Source organism: Lagopus muta, chromosome 2, assembly GCF_023343835.1.
Source record: "Lagopus muta isolate bLagMut1 chromosome 2, bLagMut1 primary, whole genome shotgun sequence".
NCBI lineage: Eukaryota > Metazoa > Chordata > Aves > Galliformes > Phasianidae > Lagopus > Lagopus muta.
In genome coordinates, this window is record NC_064434.1 from 3,922,159 (window position 1) to 3,934,936 (window position 12,778).

Below are 12,778 nucleotides of genomic sequence, written 5' to 3' on the forward strand. Positions count from 1 at the left end.
TGAGACAAAAAAAGCCTTTAACCAACCAGCAAGAGAAGGGCACCATTCCACGCCGTGCTTTGCTGGGTGCTGCCGGAGCACCAAGCGTGCCTCTTCATTCTGGTGGCTCACTGCTGCTTCTGAAAAGCAGAATTCAACATGAAATGCAAGGATCAGACAGATCAGCTTTGACTGCTGCAAGAGAAAACTCCTTGCTAAACATGTTTTATAAATACTTGCAGATCTAAGGGCCATCCAGAGTTTACTCAGACCTCTGGCCACAAGCGCCTCCAGCGTGATGGAGGGTCACCGCTTAGTTGGCCCCTTCCAACTCAAATGATTCTTTGGCTCTCTGTAAGGGCCAGTGCTGTAATCACACAGGGCTGCAGCCTGATGGAAGGGGCAGAGCACCCTGTCCATAACCTCAGCTGAAGCTGTGATCCAGCAGAGGCTGCGAGGGGGGTGCTTGGGGTGCTCTGAGCACAGCCGTGCTTCTGCTGTGGGATAAGTGGGTGAGCTGGAGCTGGAGAACATCATGGGATGATCAGGAATTAAGATGTAAGCGGTGGAGATATCACTTCTGGCCACCCACAGAGTCATGTAGCCATGACTCATCGCCTGATGCAGGAAGGAGCGCAGCGTACCACGCATCAGAATGGACAAGATCTTTCCAAGGACAGATGATCCGGGCAGGAAAACCTTTCAAGGTCTCTCATCCCAACTGTTTATTTTCTCACACTGGTATGTCATTTCCTCTGTAAAACTGCAAAGCAATGTGTTAATGTCAACTACTTATTTTTTCTCTCTGACTGGAAGGATCTTATGCTTTCTAGACTAGATATACTCATGACCGGTTCCTACTCCTTTGCTCTTCTACTGCTGCCCCTCAGTGTCACACCCTTCCCATCTGCTTTCCAGGATGTACTTACATACAGAAAACACACTCCCCCTCCATTCTCACTTTTGCTGAAGCGAACAAGCCAAATTCTTTCAGCCTGCAGGAGAAAGAAAGCACAGATCTCTGATCAGCACCTGGCTCCTCCCTACCCGCATCCAGCCTGACTTCACCCTTCTTGGACACAGCTGGCCACAAAATGCACTGAGAAATGCAGAGGCAGTCTCAACAGAATATTATCTCATGTCACATATCACCCAAGCAATTGCTTTTCTCATTTAGCGTGCCAATGCTATAATCCCCAACTGCTGCCTTCTCCCACCCGTATGTCTCATCACACAATTTTGGGCTGTTTCTGTATCAAAACAGATGAGTCTTCCGTCGCCTTATTGGTTCACAAAGTGCAACGTGCACCTACACTTCTACTTAAATAAGGCTAAATAGTTTAATTACTTTTGTGCTGTCTTTTGTTTTGTTTTGAAATCGTATGTAGCAAATTTGCTAGATGGAAAAGTTCGCAGAGATGAGGAATGCTCCCATTTATATCTCACTGCACTGCAAACCAAAAGTTTAAGCAAAACACATGCGTTCATCACTCAGGAACACAGGGCAGAGAGTCCTTATTTCTCAGTGCAGCATCAAAGAGAAGAGTGATTTTAGGTAATATATACTTACCATCCCCTGGAAAATCACTTGGAAAGGCCAAATGCACCCTTTTCACACAGCTTATTTAGTACATGCAAACACTCTTCCCCCAATTATTACTTTTTTCATTGCTGGAAAAAGTATTTTTATTCACACTAGTGCAGCTTTCCACCTTCTCACTGTTTTATTTTGCCAGTTCTCAAGCCCTGAATCCAGCTGCCCTGATATTTTGCCACAGTAATAAAAAAGAAATCAAACAAAGAGAGGGGGAAGCGAGAGCCCACAGGAGAGCAGCAGGGCTGGAGCAGGAGAATGCTTATTGAATGGGAAAAATAAAACAGAAGAGATGATAACCTACAGAGGACAGCACAAGACAGCAAAGAATGTGGATGAGATCAGTGAGCAAATGTAAATGGGTAGAAAGGAAACCATTGGAGGAAGGGCAGGGAGTTGGCCTCCCCAGCAGGTCCCTGTCCAAAGCTTGGGCCTGGGGAGCAGCTCAGGTCCAGACAAACACCAAATCCTTTGTGGGGCCACCAAGAAGATCTTGCCAGTCTACCTGGCCCTGTAAGAATGGGGTGGGCTAGTTAAGTGTCCCCAAAGAGGGAGCTAGCAAATGGGGGAAAAGAAGATGGAAGGGCCCATGTGTTTATGAGGAGAGTCAGGAGAATGATGCAGAGAAGGACTTGGGGGTCCTGGTGGACAAGAAATTGGACTGTAAGTGTGTGCTTGCAGCCCAGGCAGCCAACAGCATCTTAGGCAGCATCAGCAGAGGGGTGGCAGAGGGGCAGGGAGGGGATTGTCCCACTCTGCTCTGCCCTCATGAGCCCCATCTGCAGTACTGTGTCCAGGCCTGGGACTGCAGTCCAGGAAGGATGTGGGGCTGTTGGAGCAGGGCTGATGAGGGCCACAGGGATGCTCAGAGGATGAAGAAAGACTGAGGGAACCAGGCTCCAGGGAGACCTGACTGCAGCTTCCAGTATTTGAACGGAGCTTATGAGCTGGAGGGGATTTTTGCACAGACCGGTGATAGGAGAAGGAAGAATGACTTTAAACTAGAAGAGCAGAGATCTGGGTTAGATGTTAGGATGAAAATCTGTATCCAGAGGGCAGTGAGGCCCAGAGCTGTGGGTGCCCCATCCCTGGAGGTGCCCAAGGCCATGGATGGGCACTGAGCAACCGGAGCCAGCGGAGGCACCCAGCCGACGGCAGGGGTTGGAGCTGGATGGACTTTAAGGTCCCTTCCAACCCAACCACTCCGCGATTCTGCGACTCTGTTACAATGCACCGGGAGGTCCGGGCGAACACCGGGGCCGGGCGAGGTCAGCCCGACGAAGGCATAGCCGAACCCGGCGCAGGGCCCGGCCGCAGGCCCCACAGCTTTCCCCCTCCACCCCCCGCCACCCGCCGGCCCGGCCCGGCGCTGCCCCGCTCGGTCGCTAGGCGGCCCGGCCCGCGCTGCGCGGCCTGGGAAGCGCCGCCCCCGGAAGCGGCGGGCGGGCGGCGGGCGGGCAGGCAGCAGGCGGGCGGGCGGCGGGTGGGGGGACGCCGGGAGCGGGGACGGGGGGGGCAGAGCGAGCGAGCGCGCCCGGCGAAGGGGCCGGAGACGCGGCGGCGGCGGCGGCAAGATGGCGGCCAAGTCGGATGGCGGCGGCGGCGGCGTGGGCTTCGCCCAGCTGCACAACCTGGACGAGGCGGCGGCGGCGGCGGCGGGCGTCTGCGGCGGCGTCGGGGCAGCGGCGGCGGAGGGCGCGGAGGAGCCGGGCGGCAGCAGCTCCTTGCACATCTGCCACTGCTGCAACACGTCGTCGTGCTACTGGGGCTGCCGGAGCGCCTGCCTGCGGAACCTCTTCGGGCGGGCGGCCGCCGCCGCCGCCGCCGAGCCGCTGGCCCCGCGCCCCGCCGACGAGGGAGCGCCGCGGGCGCCGGAGGTCGGAGGGGCGGGCGAGCGGCCGTGGCTGGACTGCCTGTGGATCGTGCTGGCGCTGCTGGTGCTGCTGGGGGACGTGGGCACGGACCTGTGGCTGGCGCTGCACCACTACGGGCGGCGGGACTACGTCTGGTGCGGCCTGACGCTGGCCTTCGTGCTGCTGCCCTCGGTGCTGGTGCAGATCCTCAGCTTCCGCTGGTTCGTGCAGGACTACACGGGCGGAGGGCTGGGCGCCGTGCAGGGCCTCAGCAGCCGCGGGCCGCCCATGATGGGGGCCGCCGGGCGCCGGGGGGGACCCGGCGGGGTAGGAGGAGCCGCCGGCACCGCCACCCCCGGGGCGCAGCGCCTCTGCAGGATCTCCGTCTGGGTCTGGCAGTCCGTCATCCACCTGCTGCAGATGGGACAGGTGTGGAGGTAAGGGCGGGGGTCCGGGCTGCGGTGGGAATGGGGGGATCGCTGTCACCTCGTGGCCCGGCTTGGATGTGGAGGAACGGGGCTCGGCGTTCAGCGAGGACGTGAGCTGACGGCTTGGCTGTCAGCTCGTGGGCCGGAGCGGACGCGGGTCGGTGTGTCTTTGCTGGGAGTCGCTGCCGCCTCGCGGTGCGGTGGGGACGTGGGGCAGTGGTTGGTGACGGAGCTGGGGTCGCCACCGCCTCGTGGTCCGAGGTGTGGGGTTCGGCATCGCCTTACGTCCATTGGGAATGTGGGGTAGTGAGTTGACTGCCTCCTCGTGGTCCCGCATGGACGTGGGGGAGTGAGGTTTGGTGTCACCTCGTGTCCGGAGAGTAATGAGTTTACTCCAGCATGAACGTTGGTCACTGTCACTTTGCTGAGGTGAAAGAATGAGGATCGCTGTCACCTCGTGGTCCAGCTTGGAAGTGGGTTGCTGTCCCTCGGCTGGAATGAGGGTCGCTGCCCACACATTGCCCATGATGGGTCCTCTCAGCATGGGGACACCCAATGTCCATTGGCTGTAATAGGGTACATGAGGGTTGCTGTCACCTCGTGGTTTGAGGTGGGTCAAGGTCCTCTGGTTGAGGTCGGGCTGAAGGGGTCTCCTGATGGTCCGAGGTTGACGTGGGTCACTGTCACCTCATGGTCTGAGGTGGAAGTGGTCAGTGGCACCCCACGTGGAAAAAGAGAGGAAATTTGGGGTTCGTTCCCCTTAGCTTGAAGAGAGCCTCAAAGGGAGGAGAGATGCCCCTAGAGTGGTCTGTGAGGCTGAGGTGAGGGAAATGGGGCTCACTGCCACTTTTTGGCCCGTGGGCACACAGGTTGGTGGATGTGAGTCAGTGCTCCCCAAGCTGGAGGAGATGTGGGGGTTCTCCTCGTGCTGCCCAAAGGGAGAGAAATTCCCACAAAATATGCCCATGGGACTGAGGTGGGGGACTGAAGTTTGTTGTCCATTCATCGTCTGAGTCATTGCCCCCCATGTATAGAAGCAGGAGAGATCATCCCTGCTAGGCTGAGAAGGGGTTCCCCCAGGTAAGTGTGTGGGACTGAGGAGGCCATGGGGGTCATTGTCACCTCTTGGTCCTCACTGGGCAGGGCCAGCACTCTCCCCATGTAAAAGCAGGGGGAGATGAGGAGCCCACAGTACGGAGGGGAGAGAAATTTCCCCAAAAGTCAGTGTGTGGGGAGCTATGGGGAGGGAGGATGTGGAGGGGCTGCTGCCTGGGGGAACGTGACTTTGTGCCTCCCACAAGCATAGGGGGTTGAAGGGGTGCCTTAAGAATGGGCTCTTCCTGCCCCACAGGGTTGGGGCAGGACCGGGGTGTGGGTTTGGGGCTGCTCATCCCTGCAGGTGCTCTGAGAGGTGATGCTAACCACCCCCCAGAGGTGACAGTGTGGATGTAGGCCCAGGGCTGGGGGTGACCCCCGTGCCGGCATCACTACAGAGTGAGGCCCTGCAGCCATGGGGAAGGCTGGCCCCAAGAGATGGGGGGCAGCAAGGAAGCAGCCCCATGGAAAGAGGGAGCTGTTTCAGAGAGGCAGGGGAGAGATGGGGGGCAGGCCTCCGGCTGTGGGGTCTGCTGTTTCCAAAGGGATTGGCGTCAACCTGCTGTAGATGAGGGAGGGAGGGTTGCATCTGTCCCCTGTGGTGGTGGGGAAGGAAGCAGTGGGGAAACAGGGATGTATTTCGGGTTGTTAGTGTGAGACTGAAGGTCAGAGTCGGGAACCGATGCCGTGGAGCAGCTCTTGAGGACAGGCCCTGGAGCTATCAGGGGATGGGGAATGTCCCTGGATTCAATGGGAATAAAAGAGTGAGCGAGGAGCTGTCATCCCCCAAATGAGATGGAAGAGGAAGGCAGGGAGGGATTCTCTAGGATGAGAGCCTGTAAGATACAAACACTTCCAGAGAGACAGCATTTTTACGGAAAGAGGTGTTGTAAGGACAACTGTAAAGACCCGGCGTGGCCCTGCGTCCTCTAAGATCGCTCTGGAGGGGGTATGGGTTAATAAGATGGAAGGAGAAGGAGGTGTGGGTGATGGAGGCTGGAGTGAAGGCTCCGAGTAGTGGCATTGGGTCCTGCATGCACGCCCCCCCTCCATACATATGGGAAGAGGGTCTCAATGGGGCTGGTTGGGCTTGAGAGCTCTTAAAATTATCGGTAGGCAGAAGGTGCTGGATTTTTGAGGGAGGGGAAAACAGCACCAAATGGTGAAACTGGGAGGGTGCACATCCCTGCATCGGCATTTCCGATGTGAATCCATGGGGCCAAAATAACCTGATGGATGGATGGATGGTAGGAATTTTTCACTGGGATACGGATGAGAAGGAAAGGAAGAAGGTGATGATTGATGAGGAAGCAATTCTTTATTTATTTATTTTAATTAGTGCTTTATTTTTTATTTTTTTTTTGGCCATCTGGATAGCAGAAGGGGTTAACCCTGCTGCCTAATGAAATCGGTGGAGAAGTGGCTGGAGTTAAGATGGAGACAGCGTACGGGAGCCTGGGGGAGGGCTGTGTGGGTGGAGGCAGGGGAGGGCCTTGACACCTCTTCTGAGGACACCGCTCTGGAGATAAAAATGAATATACACATCAAAGATTTTGTATTATTTCTTTCCGGGTAGGGGAGGGAGGGTGGAGGGGCAGGGAACTGCGTGGGAAGGTTGCTTGAAATGTATACCTGGGAAAGGAGCCCGTGGCACCGCGCAGCGCAACAGCACGTACATATATTTCCTCTGCACCTTCAATGTCATTTGTGTAATGTTCTGAGCGCGCTGGTGCTCAGCTCCTGTTGGGGGTGGATTTTGTTTCCTTGTAGCCGACATGTGGACCTGGGGGTGCTGAAGGGGTGGGTGAGCTGTGATGCCTACGAGGGAAATAAATCGGGATGCGACCCTTTCTCTGCTTTTCCTGATGCTGATCCCATCAGCAAAAGCGTTTCTTGATGCAGATGCTTCTTTTGCAAGTTGGGTTTCTCCTCTCTCAGAGCCAGGAGAAATAAATGGCTGTTAGTGTGGTGCAAGCCTGCATGGGCACAGACAGCCCCGGCATGCTCCAGTGAGCAGCGGGGAGGGGGATGCTGGAGCCTTGTGGAGGTGATGCCTGTGGAGGGTGATGTGTATAGAGGGGTGATTTATTTTGTCACGTGAAGAACTAAGGCTCAAGTAACTCAGAATTTCCTCTGCTTTGTTACTGCAGAGAAAAAAATCTTGGCTTGTGAGACAGTGCAGTGCTGGGGCTGCTGAGAGGGACTGGGAAGGAGCTCTGCAGCCCAAATGGCATTAGGCACAGTGAGGGAGCGTGCTCTCCTGTTGATCACCCATCTCTCCAGCACGCGACTCCTGCTTTGTAGGGCACACTGGAGGCGTAAAGCTGCCTCCCAGTATCTGACCAGAGCAAGAATAACTTCATGCTGTCTGTAGGCTAGCCTCCACCAAGGCATCTTTTTCCATTCCCACTGTAACGATTGCAAACGCCGTTAAAATTAATCTTGAATGTGGTGATGGGACTAATAGTGGAAGGCGCTGTTTTAGCAGTGTTTGCCTGCAGCTAAATCGCTCCGTGCTGGTAAGAAGTTGATACGTGGGGACGGAGGAGGAAGACCTAGAACAATGTAAGTTCAGTGCATAATGCATCCAGCCTGGTTTCCTGCATGATAATGGATATGCGCTGAGACTGCATGGAGCGTAATCAGGGCTGTACGTTATGGAGAGGCTGTCGTGGCTGTTGCTCAGCAGCTGGAAGCGAAATCGCAGAGAACAGAGGGGGCAGGTTGGAGTTGTACAGCAATCCTGTTCCTGAATTGCCGAGGGCTTGCTTCTTGGTAGACATTAGGTAATCTGGGTTTTACTTGCGGGGATAACACGGTTCCTGCAGGGACTTTTCCTGGATGTTGGAAACGCTCACCAGTGAGATGGATAAAGCACATTCTTATGGCAGGGACTCAAACGTACGTCAGGCTCTTTTTTTAGCAAGGTTGTTTGTCAGTCTTTCGTGGTGGTGGATGTAATGTAGTTAATTGCGTCTGTGTAATAAGGGAGGGTGGGGGCTTTGTCTTCTGCTTGTGTCCTGAGTCCCCTATTACAAGTATGAGAGGTAACCAGGGGGTTACTGAGGGGGGTTGAGTGATGTTTGGAGTTTGTTGCATTTGTCTTTTGCTCAGCTGAGAATTGGGGCTGTATTCATACTGCCTTCCTACGCTGACTGCTGGAAAGAAAGTGCATAGTGAAAATATACATACAAACATCTTTATATGGAGATTTTGAATGGATGCTTGAAGCAATGTGATCTTAAATTGCATTCCCACCGATAAAGCTTGGGTACTGGAGGGTTTTACCTTCATACATCTGCAGTTTTCACCTTTCATCTCAATCCCTTAGACTATCTCATAGACTAGAACAGTTCAGCAGACTGCTACAGAAGTGAAGGATGCCAGCTGGGCACACAACACTGGCTGTTGCACTCCAGCCCTGTGAGCTGCAGAAAGGAGGCTTCTTGAGGAGCAGCAGTGCAGTGCTGTGGTTTTTTGAAGGTTGGTGGGTCCTTTCAGCTTGCCAGGGCTCTTGCTTTCACTGAAACCATTCATCTCTGTAAATTCAGGAAAAATAGTTTTGACTTGGAGTTTTCATGTCTTGAGTAGTTGTAGAAGGTGTATTTGTGACGACTGGGAGTGTAAGCTGCATCTTGTATGCATGTTGTACTTTTCTGTACCCCTGTAGTAAATGGGTCAGTGGGTCATGGTTGCTGTCCTGGAGTACAAGGCTTAAAGTCTGACCTTTTGCAGTGCAAGGTGCTATTAAAGAAAACAGTATTGAATTCCATTGGATTGTCAGAACGTGGAGTTGGTGCTAAAATGAACACTGATCAGCTGAAGATCTCACTGTCTGGTGACTGTCAGTAATGGTAAGATGCGTGACTGCGGTGCAGTATATTTGGGTTTTGTTTTTAAAAATTGATTGGAATACATATTTAGAAGAGAAACATTTTGCTAAGAAGAAGAAAAAAAACCCACGCTGTATTTTGACATTAAAACACCATGTGTGTGTGCGTGTTTAAGGGAAAAACTCCTAAAGTTTAGGCAAAGACCTGACATCTTGTTTATTAGTGGAAAGACCAAATCTATGAGTTGTTCATCACTTGGTGTGCCCGGAGGTGGAAGGATGAATCAATGGGTTTAAAAGGAATATGTGATATTTAATGACTGTGCGATGAGTAGGTTTTGGCTTTACTAAAATACTTTGCTCTGGGGTGAACTGTGAGTTGGATATAAGCTACTTTAGGTAGTTTGGAAATGCAAGCAGCTAAGATATCTAAAGATGTCTGCCCAAGTCTCTTGAAGTGGGAGGCATCGCCTTGTCAGATGACTGGTGAAGCAGCTGCTGTCCGAACGCCATCTCCTTGTCTTGGTTTGGGGTGTTTAATTCCATAGAGCCTTTCTGTGAATTTACTGTCTGCCCTGGCACACTCAAATGTTTTTTTCAGCTTTTTTCTGGTTAGCTTGTCTGGCAGCTAAGTTTTTCCCTTTAGCCAAGTTTTAACAGCTTGCCTTTATAGTATGGAGTTTTGTCAGCTTTTGACAAGTTGGCAGAGGGAAGACGTTCTGGAACAGATGATAAATGTGTTCTCTTACAGAACCAGTCTGGGGTATAACTTTTTTTTCCCCAGTGAAGCGGTTCTCCCTTCCAAAACCTTTACTTGTTCTGTCCCCAGTTCTAAGAGTTTTCTCCAGGATCTCCATAAATACTGGGTATGGAGGTCCAGTTTGTTAGAATGTGCCAAAGGTACTGAATCTGAAGTACAGGGCAGGTAAGCTGTGGGAGTGGGTAATAACCATCATCATCACTATGAAGAGGCTTTCTCGCTTGAGTGGGGTCTCCATTGGTTGGCAGGGCTCCATGTCTTGTTGAGTGCTACCCACTAGAGGGGGTCAAACCACAGATGTTGAAGCAGATCTGCTTCCCAGCCCTGGGAGGGCAGATTCCTCAAGACCTCCCCCTCCCCTACGGAGGAAAATGTGCTTCCCTGACCTGCTGGCAGCTCTCTTTCCGGGCAGCTCAGTGCTGGGAGTGTGATTTGGGGCAGTGGATGGGCAAGGTTGGGAGGAGGAAGCTCCCTGTTGGGCATAGGGATGCTGCTGAGGAAGAGCCAAGGGGAAACAAGGTGCTCTGCAGATAAGGAGGTCATGCAGTGATGAGCACTTGGCACTTCTCTGCGGGGTTATATGGGGACACAAAGATGTTTTAGTGCCCTATCTCTTCTCCTCCCACAACCAGCATAACGTTTCATAGTCATGGGATGGCTTGGGTTGGAAGGCGCCTCAGAGAACATCAAGTTCCAACCCCCTGCCATGGGTAGGACTGCCAACCACTAAAAGAGGCACCACATCAGGCTGCCTACAGCCCCCTCCAACCTGGCCTTGAGCACCTCCAGCAATGAGGCAGCACCTCCAGGGATGGAGCCTCCTTGGCTTTCAGGGTGAGGATACCAGCCGTAGGTGTTTTGCAGAGACCATCTTCAGGAGTCAGAAAACAGTCCAGGAAGAGAGAAGCAGGAGTTGGGTGACAGCCTGGTTTCCCAAAGACTTGGACCAGGACGTCCCTTTTCCACTTCCTCAGGCTTTGTGCTGAGCTCTAGGGCTGAGAGTGCCATTTTTTTCCTGGTGCCCTCTGGTTTTATTTCTAACACCGATGGCAATCTGAAAACACTCTTCCTGATGGAGGGGAAGCAGGGTGCAGAGGGATAGGGAAAGCCAGCTTGCCCTTTTTTGGTATGTTAAAATGATAAGCTCTGTATTTTCTACCCTTCTAGAGACTTCCATTTTGCTTTTAGCTGAATTGAGCTGGTTTTATTCCTTGCAGTGGTTCTCCTCTCAGTACAAATGTAGGTTATTCAGGGAGCATTTCCTTTAATGAAAAGGATGTAGGAAGAACTGATGGTGATAAAGCATCTCTGTGGAGGAGAGCTGTTTCACTGCCTTGAGACTGCAAGGAAAAGAAATTGGATGGCAAATGTATAATTTTCCGTGGGGAATGAAGGTGAGCCTGTGGAGAAGGCTCCACAGAACTTTTCCATTCTGCTTTATTTCCCTTGAATTCTGACTTGATTTTTAGCACCTCGCTGTCTTGAAGACCAGTGGTAGTGTAAGGCCGTGCCCTCACACCTGAAAGCTTTTATACAGAGGGAACTATGAATCAGAGTAATGCTTTCTTACAGCTAGAAGTGAAATTAAATTGTAATTGAACATGTTAAGGGAAGATGTGACAAATGCTGTAATTTCATTGATGCACCTCCTTCTGATATGCTGGCATTCACAGTGCTCTGCTTTAGGGCACGGAGATGCTTTTCCACTGCAGATCCCAAGGAAACAGGGAAGGGCTTTCCTGGGGAGGGGAATCTTCAGGACACTGTTGAGGAGTCAGGAATTGCTCTCTGTCTGCCCTTGGGTAGGTTTGATGTGCTGAGTGCTCCATCTGATGTCTGCATTTCGTGGGCTGGCTGAGCCGTGTCTGTGCCTTCCCTATCTTGGTGTAAGTGGCTGTGTAATTCCTTGAGGCCTCCTAGGAGCCTCAGCTGAACGGGCAGCCCCATTGCGGCAAAACCGAATCTTGCCCAAGAGGAAAAACAAGGAAGAAACGATCTTAAATCTGTCCCCAAAAGCATCCTGGGATCTGGAGTGCGTGCTTCTCCTCACATCTCCTTCCTGCTAAATCAGTGAGGGCTCAGGTTCGCCTATGAAATATTCACAGTGTGTCCTTACGTGACTTCAGTGGCACGGAAGGTCTCTTGCAGAGTTGGCGCTGCATCCAGAACTGTATTGAAGCCCAGCACCTTTGTCACCAGGACCTCGTTTCCTCTGCAGAGTAAAGGAGTGCTGGATTTTCCTATCTTCGTTGAGCCAGGACATGGAAGTTTCTCTCCTCACAGCTGGAAGGGCTGGAGGTGAACTGTTGAGCCCTGTCTGTGAGCTCCGAGCCTGTGAAATGCACTTGTTGCTTGGGGAGCCTCAGGGAGGTGTGTAATGGAAAGCTGGAGGTGACCCCTTAGATTTGGGGATGGAGGAAGGTTTTGGGTTTGTGTTTCTGTGCTGAACTTCATGCTCCTGACTTTGTTCTTTCGACTGTATCCCCTACAAGGTCACCATCACAGGGAGGGCTTATTGCCCAAAGCAGGGGTGAGGAGTTTGGGGTGAGTTTGCACCAAGCTCTACTGTCTGTGAAAATGGCCATTGCCACAGTTTCTATTGCAAAAGAAGAGCGGTTTCATAGAATCATTGGAGTTGGACCCTGACCTTTAAAGGTCCCTTCCAACTCAGTGGTTTAACCCTTTGTACTTGGTTCCCTCCGCTGAACCTTTGCCATAGAAACGCACTGCCGGATGTAGCTAACACAGAAAGCAGCAGTGCAGCACAGGGAGTGGTTTTGAGTATGGGATTGGAATTCATCCCAGTTATGTCTAAGCGAAGGAAAAAAGAGCAACGGAGGCCGACGTTGTTGAAGTGAAAATTGCAAAGAGTGGTATAAGCAGAAGGCATTTAGATAATGTAAACAGTCTGGCATAGGAGGAAGGATGGGAGGCATTCCAGAAACAAAGGGAAAATAGTTTTTAAAACATGCCTAAAAATACACCAACTCTCGAATTCCAGAGATCATCTCAATTAGTACTTCTTCAATGTATCTTTACAACGGAATTGGAGGAGTTCACAAAAGATAATAGAGGCTATGCGATATGAAGAAGTGATATTAATTTGTTTAATTAAAGGGATGAAGGGCTCCTGAAAATAGGATTCACTTATCTTCTGTCATAGGGAGGACCGGGATTGTATTCAGCAAACTGCAGTGTGCAGCATCGTAGGAACAAAATGGTACGGTCCTACATTGC

General features: G+C 52.1%; 2 protein-coding genes across 3 annotated transcripts in view; one reads left to right on the forward strand and one right to left on the reverse strand.

Annotated features, from left to right (window-relative positions):
- The window catches only part of LOC125689819 (uncharacterized), a 259,018-nt gene that overhangs the window by 30,921 nt on the left and 215,319 nt on the right, over nucleotides 1-12,778 (reverse strand). The gene's annotated exons all lie outside the window — the stretch shown is intronic.
- The window catches only part of XKR6 (XK related 6), a 163,755-nt gene continuing 154,089 nt past the window's right edge, over nucleotides 3,113-12,778 (forward strand). The window contains exon 1 of one of the 2 annotated variants that reach the window (XM_048937388.1): nucleotides 3,113-3,863. In XM_048937388.1, coding sequence (XP_048793345.1) covers nucleotides 3,148-3,863 — 716 coding nt within the window. In that variant the 5' untranslated portion in view covers nucleotides 3,113-3,147. The remainder of the gene's footprint in view (nucleotides 3,864-12,778) is intronic. The other variant, XR_007375415.1, reaches the window with a different exon arrangement.